This window comes from Hemiscyllium ocellatum, chromosome 4 (assembly GCF_020745735.1).
Source record: "Hemiscyllium ocellatum isolate sHemOce1 chromosome 4, sHemOce1.pat.X.cur, whole genome shotgun sequence".
NCBI lineage: Eukaryota > Metazoa > Chordata > Chondrichthyes > Orectolobiformes > Hemiscylliidae > Hemiscyllium > Hemiscyllium ocellatum.
Genome location: NC_083404.1, coordinates 12443928 through 12459209, shown reverse-complemented (window position 1 = coordinate 12459209; position 15282 = coordinate 12443928). Strand labels below are relative to the sequence as shown.

At 42.4% G+C, this 15282-nt stretch overlaps 1 protein-coding gene across 2 annotated transcripts in view; it reads left to right on the top strand.

The window, feature by feature from the left end:
- The first annotated feature begins 210 nt into the window (after positions 1–210).
- ube2wb (ubiquitin conjugating enzyme E2 Wb) overlaps positions 211–15282 on the top strand; it is a 60222-nt gene continuing 45150 nt past the window's right edge. For both annotated transcript variants that reach the window (XR_009643252.1, XM_060822786.1), the window contains exons 1-2: positions 211–238; positions 1303–1394. Coding sequence is in view for 1 of the 2 variants with exons in the window: in XM_060822786.1 (XP_060678769.1) it covers positions 224–238; positions 1303–1394 (107 nt within the window). In the remaining variant the exon portion in view is untranslated. The remainder of the gene's footprint in view (positions 239–1302; positions 1395–15282) is intronic.

Genomic DNA, 15282 nt, shown 5'->3' with positions numbered 1-15282 from the left:
CTCTTACTTCGTCTGTTGAGGCTGTCCGACCAACACCGCAGGTCGAGGAGAGGTTACCAACGGTCTCACGTCCAGAGAGCGCGCACGCCGTGCCCACGTGACGGGGAGATTATAAACCATGCGTGCGCGTCCCCACCCCCCCCGTACGTCGTGACGCAATCCCGTTGAGCGGTGTCTCTGGCACGGGGAGGGGGTGGTGGGGGTGGGTAAGGGGGTTTCCATCATGGCGTCAATGCAGGTGAGTGCCTGACGCGTCCGGCGGTGCTTCACCGGAGCCTCGCGTCCTTCCCGCCCGGGGCCGGCGCGTCGGCCCTTACCCGCGGCCGAGGCAAGAGCCGCCCCCCCTGAGGCTCCTCGGCATCTGCATCCCGTCTCCTCCGCGGGGCTTGCCTGGGTTGGGGGATGCCGAGTGGAGCGGCCCGCGGTTGTTTGTGTACGTTTCCCCCAGACCGGCGGCTTCTGAAACCGCGGGCGGTGAGGAGTGCAGAGGGCTGTGGGCGGACTCCTACCGGAGCGAGGTGTCGGCCGGTGAGCCCTCGGGGGGTGGGGGGGAGAGGTGGTGTAGGGCTCCCATCTCTCCGCCTGTCCCTGGTTTCTTGCTGTCCAGGTGATGGCAGCAGCACCATCGCGCCCTGTGTGAAGGTTACAGGTGCCAGCGACACCTGTCGAGGCCCACAGCAAGCGGGCTTCAGGAGACACCTCTGCCAACGGCGTTTGTTATTACGACTTCGGTTGCGCTTCTTCAATTCCAGAACCTTAACTTTGCTCCTCTTGCCCGCTTCCTCGTCCCGACGCGTGATTATCCTGTCGGGCGTCAAGTGAAGGCATCCTCCGAACCAGCAAACTTAAACCTGACAACTTGTGAATGCACAATATGTGGACTAGCACCTCATTTGTGTTCGCATCCTCCGTGGTAAAACTTGCATCAGTTCAATAAAACAACGGCCTGGTGCCCTTTTTTAAATTAATAGCTATCCACACACTGGACAAGTGTGATTAACTCAGTTACTGCATTTTTTCGTGCACATTATACTGCATGTAAAGCTTGCACTAGCCCAGCGATTGTATAGATTAGCTGAGTTTGTGACTACAGTATTCATTTAGGAAGGTATGAAACTAGGTAAACATTTTACACTTTAGAATTTTTACACAAGTGTTTTCAAATATGTTAATTTTAAAGTGAAAATCAGTTGGAAGTAAGCCTTCAGAGAAGTGGGGTTAATCATAATTTGGATAATTATACCCCACTTGCCTAATTTTAGAGTAATGCATCTTTTCTAACTATGCTGTTTTCTTTAATAGAAAAGGTTACAGAAGGAGCTAATGGCTTTGCAAAATGACCCACCCCCAGGGATGACTTTAAATGAGAAGAGTGTACAAAATTCAATAACGCAGTATGTACTTAAATATTTTTAATGTCAATTTTAAAGTGCAAAAAGCAGATATAAGGCTGGTGAATACTTGACAATTTTACTAGAGTAAAGTATTATTTTCTAATATCATTACTGTGTAGTTATCAGGATATGGACAGGATTTGTGTACTCAGTTAAATAAGTTGTATTGTATTAGTTCTGAGAAGGTGTATTTCAGGTCACAAAATACTCACTGGACTAATCACTGTTTGTAAATCAGTTGAATTAGTGTGATTGTACAGTGTATATTTATGGAATTTGCTCTATATATCCTGTGAAGGAGTTTTTTGAGGTTTATATAATAAAAGCACATAGCTCATCATAAAAGCTAAGTTTATTCAATAATAACTGTTTTATGAATGATAGTTTTGAACAGATTAGTGGAAATTGAAGGACCATACTAAAACATGGTGGATTTTGTCTGAATCTATTGGAGGGTCCTCTACTTTTTGTCATTTATATAAATGATTTGGATGTGCAGTTAATAAGTTTGCAGATGACACCAAAATTGGAGCGAAGAGGGTTACCTCAGATCACAACAGGATCTTGACCAGATGGGCCAATGGGCTGAGAAGTGGCAGATGGAGTTTAATTCATATAAATGTGGGGTGCTGCATTTTGGGAAAGCAAATCTTAGCAGGACTTATACACTTAAGGATAAGGTGCTAGGGATTGTTGCTGAACAAAGAGACCTTGGAGTGCAGGTTCATAGCTCCTTGAAAGTGGAGTCGCAGGTAGATAGGATAGTGAAGAAGGCTTTTGGTATGCTTTCCTTTATTGGTCAGAGTATTGAGTACAGGAGTTGGGTGGTCATGTTGTGGCTGTACATGACATTGATTAGGCCACTGTTGGAATATTGCTTGCAATTCTGGTCTCCTTCCTATCGGAAAGATGTTGTGAAACATGAAAGGGTTCAGAAAAGATTTACAAGAATGTTGCCAGGGTTGGAGGATTTGAGCTATAGGGAGAGGCTGAACAGGCTGGGGCTGTTTTCCCTGGAACATCTGAGGTTGAGGGATGACCTTCTAGAGGTTTACAAAATTATGAGGGGCACGGATCGGGTAAATAGGCAAAGTCTTTTCCCTCGGGTTGGGGAGTCCAGAACTATAGGGCATAGGTTTAGGGTGAGAGGGGAAAGATATAAAAGATCCCTACGGACAACATTTTCACACAGAGGGTGGGTGGTACGTGTATGGAATGAACTGCCAGAGGAAGTGGTGGAGGCTGATGCAATTGCAACATTTAAGAGACATTTGGATGGGTATATGAATAGGAAAGGTTTGGAGGGATATGGGCCGGCTGCTGGCAGATGGGACTAGATTGGGTTGGGATATCTGGTTGGCATGGTCGGGTTGGTCTGTTTCCATGCTGTACATCTCTCCGACTGAAGCAAAGTGACCGACACTAGCTGTTTTAATGTGGTGATTGTTAAAGTGGTTATAAACTGTCAATGTTTTTGCAGTATAACTAATGTTGTCTCATATCCTAAAATACATTTTACATGTTGCATTTGTTTATCTTGACTTTGAGAGATCACAATGTCTGACTATTAACAATAGTAGCTCTGAAAACATTTGGCTCCTGATATTCATCAGTAAAATTCATTGTTTAATTTTTCACTGTATCAAATGGTTTTGAACCATGTATAATCAGTGTAATAACTTGTGATGTCTTTGTGCCTATGAACGCATTTATTTTACTTAGTGCTTCTGATGTCTGACCAGTTTCAATTTCATATTTACTGTATGTAATGAGTTGAATTTGTTTGTGAAATATCATGCAGAATGATGCAATGGAGTAATTTCTTTCTTAAAAAAAACTTGAAAATTTGTCCAACAAATGATTGCTTGCAATATATAGCATTATGTAGATTCTATAGAATGTATACTCCATTTAATTCAGTCAATTACAACACCATAATTAAAAAGGAAATTGAATCTCTAATCCTGTTTATTAAGAAACTTTGTTGAAGTATGGTGCAAACATTTGTAATCTGAAAGTTGAGATCTTGTTCTGTTGGAGACAGATGATGTTGGATCAATAGTAAACACCAAGCTCTGATTTTTTGTTTAGCTAAATTTATTAGCAAATAGATTTATATATTTGAACCAGTTGTGTTTCTGCGTAAACAATGTTATTATATTACAATTAATCAAGAATCTGCAACCATTAAATGCAGTGGTTAGCACTGCTGCCTCACGGCACCAGGGACATTGGTTCGATTCCACCCTCTGGTGAATGTCTATGGGGAGTTTGCACATTCACTCCATGTCTGCATGTGTTTACTCTGGTTTCCTTCCACAGTCGAGAGATGTGCCGGTCAGGTGGGTCGGCCATGCTAAATTGCCCATCTTGTCCAGGGATATGTAGGCTAGGTGGATGAGCTGATGGGAAATGCAAGGTTACAGGGATAGGGTAGAGGGATTGGGTCTGGGTGGGAATACTCTTCAGAGGGATGGTGTGGGCTCAATGGCCTGCTTCAATACTGTGGGAATTCTATGGTATTTACTGACCTAGTCTAAACAGCCCTTTCTGGTACAGAATTCCCCGGTTTTACTATCCTCCAATAAAATACATTTACAACACCTTTTTCTTGAGATTATGCCTTTTGGACACTCCCACAGAGCATAACAACTTTCCTTATCTACCCTGTCAAGTCCTCTAAGAATCTTGTATGTTTTGATGATGTATCCTCAGTTGCCAGACAAGAATATGACTTTTTTCTTTCTTTGCTGTCACAATGGCAGCACCTTTTCTTTTGTGAAGACAGGTGATGTGTTCATTTATTCCCTGAGCCAAATCATCTGACTCCACAAAATATTGTCCCTTTTGGTTCCTCCTTCAGTCTGCCCATACAGAAGACCTTTTAGCTGTTAGACTATTTATATGTACTCTGTATTCTTTTAGTTCCTTTTTCAGTTCTCATTGTACTCTGTATTTAGTTTGGTTCTCTAATGAATCATGATCCTATTAATGAATTAATGCAAAGTGTGTTGAATTTAACTCTCTTTAAACCTTTTGTCACTTTGATTAACTTGCTTAGTATGACTTCTAAGACTGATTCATCTTTCCTGAAGTTTGATGCCAACAGTTCATTTGTCACTTTAATTTTTTTCTTGTAATGTGAGGCTTTTCATAATTTGTGTACATGTACACCCGAGTCCTTTGATTCCTTGACAGCTCCTAGTGTCTGTCTGTCTGTCTCTCTCTCTCTCTTTTTTTAAATGTTGTCGTTGTACCTGCATCCACCACTTCCTCTGATGGTTCGTTCCACATACGAGCCACAATTCATATAAAAGATGTTACCCCTCATGTCCGTTTTTAGATCTTTCTTCTCTCACCTTCAAATTATGCACCCTAATTTTGACGTCCTGATATCTCTGGCTGAGGGGCAAAGTGCAAAAAGGCAAGGCATGGATGCTGTGAGCATTCAGGTCAGCTCAAAGTGAGTGAGAAAACAAGTGAACAGGCCAAAAATGCAACCTGGTCCAGTTCACAAGCTAGGTGCCAGACTGAGTGCAATTGGTCCTTGCCGCTGCAGTACAATGATGGCTACCATGCAGCTTGAGCTGCAGCATTGAAATGTAGAAATGAACTGCTCATGTATCAGTGAAGTGCTGTGAGGTTTCTTAGAAGCTGGCATATAACAGAGGACATGTGTGCGTGTGGTTGTGTCAATGGAACATACCCTGAGATGTTGGTTACTGATATCCAGCATCAAAGTCCTTCAGAGCAAGCTGAAGTCAACAGACACCAGCTCACAATCCATGTCAAGATTTATTTGGGATACTTGCCTTTATTATACAAGGCATTGAATAAAAAAAAAGTTATGAGCGATCTATGTATAACATTAGTCATGTTGCAGCTTGTGTACGTATACAGTTCTGGCTGCCATGCTATTGAAAGGATGTGATTGTCCTATAGAAGGTCAAAGAGATTCACCAGGATGTTGCCTGGGTTGGAGTGATTCAGCCTCCAGCAACTGTCCATAAGCGATGATTTTATTTAGTAGGAAATGGAGTTTGTGGTGACAACGAAAGACAGTAATCTTAGTTTTCTAATACAGAGTGGAAGAAATTTTCTCAGCTTTTGGGCACTTCTAGGGATTATACCATGGCTACTATTGTTGGGTTCTACTGTTTTGTTGATATTTATGGTGCCATATCTAATTGTTGTAAAACATTTAATGTTCTCATGACCCTTGTGAGGCTAGGAATAGAGAGTGAGTTCAGATGAACATGTGGCTGCAGGGCTGGTGAAGGAGGGAGGGCTTCAGGTATGTGGATCATTGGGATACCCTCTGGGGAAGGTGGGACCTGTAGAAGCAGGATGGGTTGCACCTGAACTGGAGGGGCACCAATATTCAGGGTGGGAGGTTTGCTAGAGCTCTTCAGGAGGGGTTAAACTAAATTGGCATGGGGGTGAGAACCTGAGCTATGGATCAGATGATGGAGTAGATATGAACAGCCAGGTACTGTGTGCAGAGAGTTTGCGAGGAGGGATAGGCACTTGATAGGGCAAAGGTTTGGTCAGTGTGATAGGGCTCAAGGGTGTGTGTATTTTAATGCAAGAAGTGTCAGGAGTAAGGGTGACGAAGTTACAGCATGGATCAGTACTTGGAACTATGATGTTGTGGTTATTACGGAGACTTGGATATCACGGGCAGGAAAGGTTGTTGGATGTTCCAGGGTTTAGATGTTTCAAAAAGAATAGTTGGGGAAGTAAAAGAGGTGGAGGAGTGGCATTGCTAATCAGGAATCGTATCACAGCTTCAGAAAGGGAGGTTTTCAAGGAGGGTCAGTACGGGGGAAAGTCAGAAACAGAAAGGATCAATCACTTTATTGGCAGTTTTCTACAGACCCCCCCCTCCCCCAGCGAAAGAGACAGGAGCAGATTGGGAGGCAGATTTTGGAAAGGTGCAGAAGTAGTAGGGTTGTTGTCACGTGTGACTTTAACTTCCCTAATATTGATTGGAACTTCCTCAGTTCAAACAGTTTGGAGGGAACAATTTTTGTCAGGTGTGTCTAGGAGGGGTTCCTCACTCAATATATAGATTGGCCGACTGGAGAGGAGGCCCTATTGGATTTGGTACTCCGCAACGAGCCAGGCCAGGTGTCAGATCTCTGTGGAAGAACATTTCGACGATGGTGATCATAACTCCCTGACCTTTTCTATAGTCATGGAGAGGGATAGGTGCAGACGGTATGGGAAAGTATTTAATAGGGGGAAGGGGGAGTTACAGTGGTATTAGGCAGGAATTGGGGCACCTAAGTTGGGAACAGATGTCCTCTGAGAAATGCACGACAGAAGTGTGGAGATTGTTTAGGAAGCACTTGGATAGATTTGTCCAACTGAGACAAGGGAAATGGAACATCTAGTCCAGAGGAAGATGATAGCTTACTTAAGATTGAGGAGGCAAGGATCAGACAGGGCTTTAGAAGGTTACACGGTAGCCAGGAAGAAACTGAAGAATGGGCTTGGGAGAGCTAGAAGGGGGCATGAAAAAAGCTTTAGTGGATAGGATTAAGGAAACCCGAAGGCATTCTACACTTGTGTAAGGAACAAGAGGATGGCCAGAGTGAGAGTAGAGCCAATCAGGGATAGTGGAGGGAACTTGCGCCTGGAGTCGGAGGAGTTGGGAAGGTCCTTAATACTTTGCTTCAATATTGATGTTTGAGGATAGCGTAAAACAGACTGATATGCTTGAACAGATTGAGGTTAAGAGGAGGATGTATTGGAGAGGATTCTGAGACAGGATTTATGATTACTTGGAAAATAGTTTGATTAGAGATAATCAGAATAGCTTTGTGAGGGGCAAGTCATGCGTCACAAACCTTTTTGAATTCTTTGAGAATGTGACAAAACACGATGAAGGTAGAGCAATGGATGTGGTATACATGGCTTTTAGCAAGGTGTTTGATAAGGTTCCTATGGTAGACTCATTCAGAAAGTGAGGCATGGGATACAGGGAAATTGGGCTGTCTGGATATAGAATTGGCTGGCCAATAGACAGAGTGTGGTGTTAGATGGAAAGTATTCAGCCTGAGCTTGGTAACTGGTGGTGTTCTGCAGGGTTCGATTCTGGGACCTCAGGTCTTTGTGATTTTTAAAAAAAAATGACCTGAATGAGGAAGTGGGAGAGTGGATTTGTAAGTTTGCCTATTACATGAAGGTTGGTGGAGTGGTGGATAGTGTGGAGGGCTGTTGTAGGTTGCAACGGGGCAATGACAGAATGCAGAACTGGGCTGATAAATTGCAGATGGAGTTCAAACTGTAAAAATGTGATTCATTTTGGAAGGTCGAATTTGAATACAAAATTTGAATACAAAGGGATAAAGACAGAATTCTTGGCAGTATGGAGGAACAGAGGGATCTTGGAGTCCATGTCCATAGATCCCTCAAAGTTGCCACCCAAGTTAACAACAGGGTTGTTAAGGTGTATGGTGTATTGGCTTTCATTAGCAAGGGGATTGAGTTTAAGAGCTGCAAGGTTATGCTGCATCTCTTGAGCCCTGGTTAGACCGCACTTGGAATATTGTGGTTGCCTCATTATAGGAAAGCTGTGGAAGCTTTATACGAGGAATGGCTGAGGATCCTGGGATTTTATTCATTGGAGTTTAGAAGTTTAAGGGGAGACTTAATAGAAACTTACAAGATAATACATGGCTTGGAAAGGGTGGACGCTAGGAATCTTTTTCCGTTAGGTGAGGAGACTAGGACCCGTGGGGACAGCCTTAGAATTAGAGGGGGTCAATTCAGAACAGAAATGCGGAGACATTTCTTCAGCCAGAGAGTGGTGGGCCTGTGGAATTCATTGCTGCAGAGTGCAGTGGAAGCCGGGACGCTAAATGTCTTCAAGGCAAAGATTGATAGATACTTGATGTCTCGAGGAATTAAGGGCTACGGGGAGAATGCGGGTAAGTGGGGTTGAAATGCCCACCAGCCATGATTGAATAGCGGAGTGGACTCGATGGGCCAAATGCCCTTCCTTCCACTCCTATGTCTTATGGTCTTAGAGGGTGCAGAGGAGATTTGCCAGGATGCTGCCTGGTATGGAGGGCATGTCTGATGTAGAAAGGTTGTGGGAGCTAGGATGTTTCTCATTGGTGCTGAGAAGGATGAGGGGTGACTTAAGAGGTGTACAAGATAAAGAAAGGCATAGATAGAGTGCATAGCCAGACATGTTTTCTCATGGTGGAAATGGCTATCATGAGAAGGCATAATTTCCAGGTAGTTGGAGGAAGATTAAGGGGAGATGTCAGAGGTAGGTTCGCTACACAGTGTGTGGAATGCACTACCAGCAGTGGTGGTAGAGTCAAATACATTTGGGACATTTAAGCAACTCTTAGTCACATGGAAGATAGTACAATGAAGGGTATGTAGGTAAGTCTTAGAGGCGGATAAAAGGCCAACAGAACACTGAGGCCCGAAGGGCTTGTACTGTGCTGTACTGTTCTATGTTCTAAATGATCTTTAGACTAATAATTTGTCACGAATGCATTAGTGAGCGCACAACCAGTGAAAACAATATGTGTCTATTGTGAGGTTTTTAAATCCTTTTAAAATATTGGAAATCTTAGTTGGACAAACTGGGCTTATTTCCACTAGAAATTGGAAGAGTGAGGGGTGATTGAAATATATAAGATTCTGATTGGTGTTGACAAGGTAGATGTGGAAAAAATGTTTCTGCTTGTGGGGCAATCCATAACTGAGGGTCTGTTAAAAATTAAGGGTTGCCATTAAGTAGAGATGTGAGAGTTGTGTGTCTGTGGAATTCCCTGCTCAAAAGAGGACTGATGTGGGATCATCAAATTCTTTTAAGGTAAACATAGATTCTTGCAAGGAAGGGAATCAACAGTTGTTAGAGGTAAACGGGAAAATTGTTTTTGCATTTTGAATTCAATCAACCATAATCTTATTTAATGACAAAGCAGACTTGCGTTGGAGTGGCTAACTTCTCGTTCATACATCTATCTAGTTTGTACATATATATGTAACTTCTTGACTTTCAATGCTTCAGTATTCAAATTTTTACACTTGTGTTCATAACTAAAACTACTTATTCTAGTTTCATCATTGAGATGTTTCACATGGCTGTTAAAGCCTTTCCATGACAAGGTATCCAGAACAGTGTGAATAATTTAACGGTGACCTAATCAGTACTTGTAGAATGTCAGCATTGTTTCCAGCACGCACTCAATATAGAACAGTCTTATTTACTTATTCTGAAATTTTGCTAGATTCCTTTGTTCTTTTTGATTGAGTTTTATTGATAGAGTTAGAGTGCCTGATTTTATTCTCTGTTCTCTCCCCGCACCCGACCCCATTTGCATATGTACAAAAATGCACACTCCGTTTGGTATGCTTTCCTTTATTGGTCAGAGTATAGAGTACAGGAATTGGGAGGTCATATTGCGGCTGTACGGACATTGGTTAGGCTACTGTTGGAATATTGCGTGCAATTCTGGTCTCCTCCCTATTGGAAAGATGTTGTGAAACGTGACAGGGTTCAGAGAAGATTTACAAGGATATTGCCAGGGTTGGAGGATTTGAGCTATAGGGAGAGGTTGAACAGGCTGGGGTTGTATTCTCTGGAGCGTTGGAAGCTGAGGGGAGACCTTAGAGGTGTACAAAAATATGAGGGGCATGGATAGGGTAAATAGGTAAAGTCTTTTCCCTGGGGTGGGGGAATCCAGAACTAGAGGGCATAGGTTTAGAGTGAAAGGGGAAGATATAAAAGAGACCTACAGGGCAACCTTTTCACGTAGAAGGTGGTGCGTGTATGGAATGAGCTGCCAGAGGAAATGGTGGAGGCTGGTACATTTGCAACATTTAAAAGGCATTTGGATGGGTATATGAATAGGAAGGGTTTGGAGGGATATGGGCTGGCTGCTGGCAGGTGGGACTAGATTGGGTTGTGATACCTGGTTGGCATGGATGGGTTAGACTGAAGGGTCTGTTTCCATGCTGTACATTTCTATGACTCTATAACTCCCACAATGACTTTGCTGTAAGTTGAATCATGACATCCACTGTGTATTTGTCCTCTCAAGTTACCATTTCCTGCAGATTTGGTATTATCAGCCAAGCTGCGACTTTTCCTGTGTCCATGTTCAATTCACATAATTGGATTTTCCCCTCTGTTACCTTGCCTATGCCTGTAGAGCCATATGTCTTAAGTTTCATAGCACATTTATTATGCTCTACGTCTTGGAATCTATGTGTACAAAAGCAGTTAAATCCTGGAATTACATAGTGCAAATGAGGCCCTTTGGCACATCGAAGCTGTAACAGCTAAAAAATACTGCCAACTGGAGTTGACCCACTTCATGTGTCCAGCAAAATATTTTTTTAAAGTTTGAGGTTTCCTGCCTCAATTATCCTCCCAGGTCCCTACCATCTTTTCTCAAATCCCCTCTAAACCTCTTGGCTTTCACTTTTTAAATTATTGACCCTTCAACTCAGGGGAACAGCTGCTTTCTATTCATCCTGACCATGCCCCTCATAATATTTACACCTCTGTCAGCATCCACCCTCCATCCCTGAACTCAAGACCTTCTGTGCTGCAAACAAACCAACCCAAGATTATCCAGTCTCTCTCCAGTGCTGAAATGCTCCATCCCGGTCAACATTCTAATGAATCTCCTTTGCAACGCCTCCATGGCCATCACATTCTTTCTGCAGTGTGATATGTACTTCAGTTGTGGTCTAGTTACGTTCCAACATGAACTCCCTGTTCTTACAATCTATGCCATGACTGAAGGCAAGTGTCCTGTATGCTACCTAACTACCCTATTAACCTGTCACTTTTAGGAACAAAACCAAATTGTTGGAAAACCTCAGTAGGTATGGTAGCATCAGTAGAGAGAAAGAGCTGAAAATGTGTTGCTGGTTAAAGCACAGCAGGTTAGGCAGCATCCAAGGAACAGGAAACTCGACGTTTCGGGCCAGAGCCCTTCATCACCATTCCTGATGAAGGGCTCTGGCCTGAAACGTCGAATTTCCTGTTCCCTGGATGCTGCCTAACCTGCTGTGCTTTAACCAGCAACACATTTTCAGCTCTGATCTCCAGCATCTGCAGACCTCACTTCTTACTCAGTAGAGAGAAAGCAGAGTTAACATTTCGGATCCAGTAACCCTTCTTCAGAACTCTAACCTTCAGGGATCTGTGCACAAGCATCGCAAAATTTCCTCTGTTCCTCCAAGCTTCCAAGTGTCTCGCCATTTATGGAGTACTGTCTTGCCTTTTTCTTTTTTCCGAAGTACTGACTTCGCATCTATCATGGTTAAATTCCACCTGCCACTGATCTCGCCATCAGACCAATCTGTTTATGCCCTCCTGTAATCTAACCCCTTCATCCTCAATGTCACCTATCTGGCCAATCTACAAATGTACTTATCATCTAGATTACAGCCCCCCCCCCGCCAAATTCTCACCTACATTATTTATGAATATCACAAAGGATACGAACCCAGCACTTAACCTTGTGATATGTTACTGCACACCAGACCCTAGTCACACATGCATCCTTCTATCACCATCCTCTATCTCCTATCATTTCAAAATTCCACCAGACTTTTTTGGGCATGATCTTCCTCTGACAAAGCCATGCAGATTATCTCTGATCAAACTTTGCCTTTCTAAATTTGAGATTAATTTTTTCCTTCACTATTTTCTTCAATAGATTTTCTACTGCTCTACAGTTCTCTGATTTATCTCTACCATCCTTTTTGCAAAGTGGAACCAGTGTGTCCCCATACCCAAAGTATGTCCTCCAGTCCTCTGACGCCTTCCATGTGGCCAAAGACAATTTAAAAATTTGGTTCAGTGCCCTGTAATTTTCTCCTTTGTCTTCCACCCAGCTGAGGTTGCAACACATCCAGACCAGGGGATTTGACCACCTTAAAACCTCGAGCATCAACAATTTATTTAACAGTTTAACTCTTGAAATGCAGAAGCAAAGCCCAAAAGAAAGGACTCATCTCTGACCTGTAAATCTGCTCCTGTGTGCTAGTTGGTTTTCTGCCCCCATTTCCTCTGACATATTTGGGTCACCTGTACTTTGAATTCTAAACAATGGAGCATGCATAACTGGGATAGAGAATTCTAGAGATTCGCCATCTTTTTGAGTGAAGAGGTTTCTCCTTATGTCAAGCCTAAGTAATCAACTGTTGTTCCTGAGCCTGTGTCTGGAGAAATGAGCTTTTTCTGTCAAGCCTCTTCAAAATTTCTTAAGAAATTGCAGCATTTTATCCACTGCTGATATCAGCCTAATTTTCTGCTTTGTGACTCTCCCTCATTAATTGAATAGCAATATTAAATCTCCTAATTTCCTATTTACCAATATCGTTCAAGAAATTGTGGAAAACAAATTTGTAACTAAGAGTCAGCAGTGGCTTAGATAGTTGGATTTTTGTCTCTGATTTTGCCCCTGACTCCAGGACTTTACAAAAGTTAAGTCCAACACTCTGTTCCTATGGAGTGGTTCAACTTTGTTTCATTGCCATTTCCTTTTGCTTTGTACCATTGTTTCTTTTGTCATTTGATTTGTATTGCTTTTGTTTCCATTTGTCCTTAAATCCTCTCTTTTATCTTTCACATTTTTCAGTTCTGGAAGATTACACTTGGAATAATAGGCAAGATATCAACTTTCTCAAGACTTATTCTCTCAAACTTAAACATTTGTGCCCTGTTTTTTAATCATAACAAATGCTATGTTAATTTAAATCTGCCTTTTACTGTAGAATCTCAGCAACCATCTTGTTTCACCTTTATATACGTCAACTTACCAAGGCTCCCGTTGTATATACCATCCAGAAGGACAAGGGCAGACAAAAGCATAGGAATATGACTATCTGCAAGTTCCCTCCAAGTCTCGCATCATTCTGACTTGGAGCCACATAGCTGATTCTTTTCTATTGCAAGGTCAAATTCCCTCCCTAACAGTTCTGAGGTGTATCAGCACCACATGGACTGCAGTGGTTCAAGAACGCAGGTCACCATCACCACCTTGAGAGGAATAGCAATAAATGCTTGCCCACATCCCATGAATTAATTAAATAGAACCTGTTCTGAATCTATCTTGAGATGGGGTGGGTAGATGCTGTGGGGGCTGTCAAGATATGAGAGAACAGGGATAGTGTGGTGAGGATAATGTTCAGGGGAAGGTGGAGGAAATGGAAAGAGGCAAGCTATGATCGATAAATTAGAATTAGATAAAAATGAAATAGAAAGTTACAATTACGTTTATTGTCATGTACTCAAGTACATGGATATGTGAGTAAAGTGAAAAGTGTACAAAGTCACTGTTTCCAGCGCCGTCTTAGATACAAAGATACCTAGGTACAAAAGCTTAGGTATAAGTTAGAAAAATAAAGAAATAAAAGTCCAGCATTATGGTCTTTCTGAAGAAGGGCATCCAAGCTGGGCTTTACCTTGAGGCTAGGATCAGTTAAGACTTTGCATTTGGTTTGAATTCAGTTCAGATGAAAGTCTCTGGCAGCTATAAACCTATGTAAAACAAGGTTTTAAAGTAAGTTAATTTTTAAATTCTAAACAACCAACACAAGTCTCTGCCATAAAATGCTGCAAATGAAGGTTAAATATATAGAATGTGGGGAAATAGATGGTGACATCTTGGAAAAATATCAATATTACAGAAGAGGAAGTGCTGGATGTCTTGAAATCCACAAAAGTGGATAAATCCCCAGGACCTGATCAGGTGCACCTGAGAACTCTGGGAAGTGATTGCTGAGCCCCATGCTGAGATACTTGTATCATCGATAGTCACAGGAGGTACCATTATTTAAGAAGTGTAGTAAGGACAAGCCAGGGAACTATAGACCAGTCAGCCTTATAACCAAGTTGTTTGATGGAATCCTGAGGGACAGGATTTACATGTATTTGGAAAAACAAAGACCGATTACGGATAGTCAACATGGCTTTGTGCTTGGGAAATCATGTCACACAAACGTGATTGAGTTTTTTTTGAAAAAGTAACAAAGAGGATTGATAAGCATAGAGTAGTAGATGTGATCTATATGGACATCAATAAGGTTTGACAAGATTCCCCATAGGAGAATGGTTAGCAAGGTTAGATCTCGTGGAATACTGGGAGAACTAGCCATTTGGATATAGAGCTGGCTTGAAGGTAGAAAACAGCGGGTGGTGGTGGATGGTTGTTTTTCAGACTGGAGGCCTGTGACCAGTGGAGTGCCACAAGGGTCATATACAAATGATTTGGATATGAACATAGGAGGTATAGTTAGTAAGTTTGCAGATGACACCAAAATTGGACGTGTAGTGGACAGCGAAGAAGGTTACCTTCGATTACAACGGGGTGTTGATTAGATGGGCCAATAGGCTGAGTAGTGGCAGCTGGAGTTTAATTTAGATAAATGCAAGATGCTGCATTTTGGAAAAGCAAATCAGAGCAGGACTTATACACTTAATGGTGAGGTCCAAGGGAGTGTTGCTAAACCAAGACACCTTGGAGTGCATGTTCATAACTCCTTGAAAGTAGAGTCGCAAGTAGATAGGACAGTGAAGAAGGTGTTTGGTATGCTTTTCTTTATTGGTCAGAGTATTGAGTACAGGAGTTGGGAGGTCATGTTCGGTCTGTACAGGACATTGGTTAGGCCACTGTTGGAATATTGTGTGCAATTCTGGTCGAAAGGATGTTGTGAAATTTGAAAGGATTCAGAAAAGATGTTGTAGGTTTGGAGGATTTGAGCTATGGGGCAAGGTTGAATAGGTTGGAGTGTCAAAGGCTAAGGGTTGATCTCATAGAGTTTATAAAATCTTGAGTGGCATGGACAGGATAACTAGACAGTCTTTTCTCTGGGGAGGGGGAAGTCCAGAACTAGATGG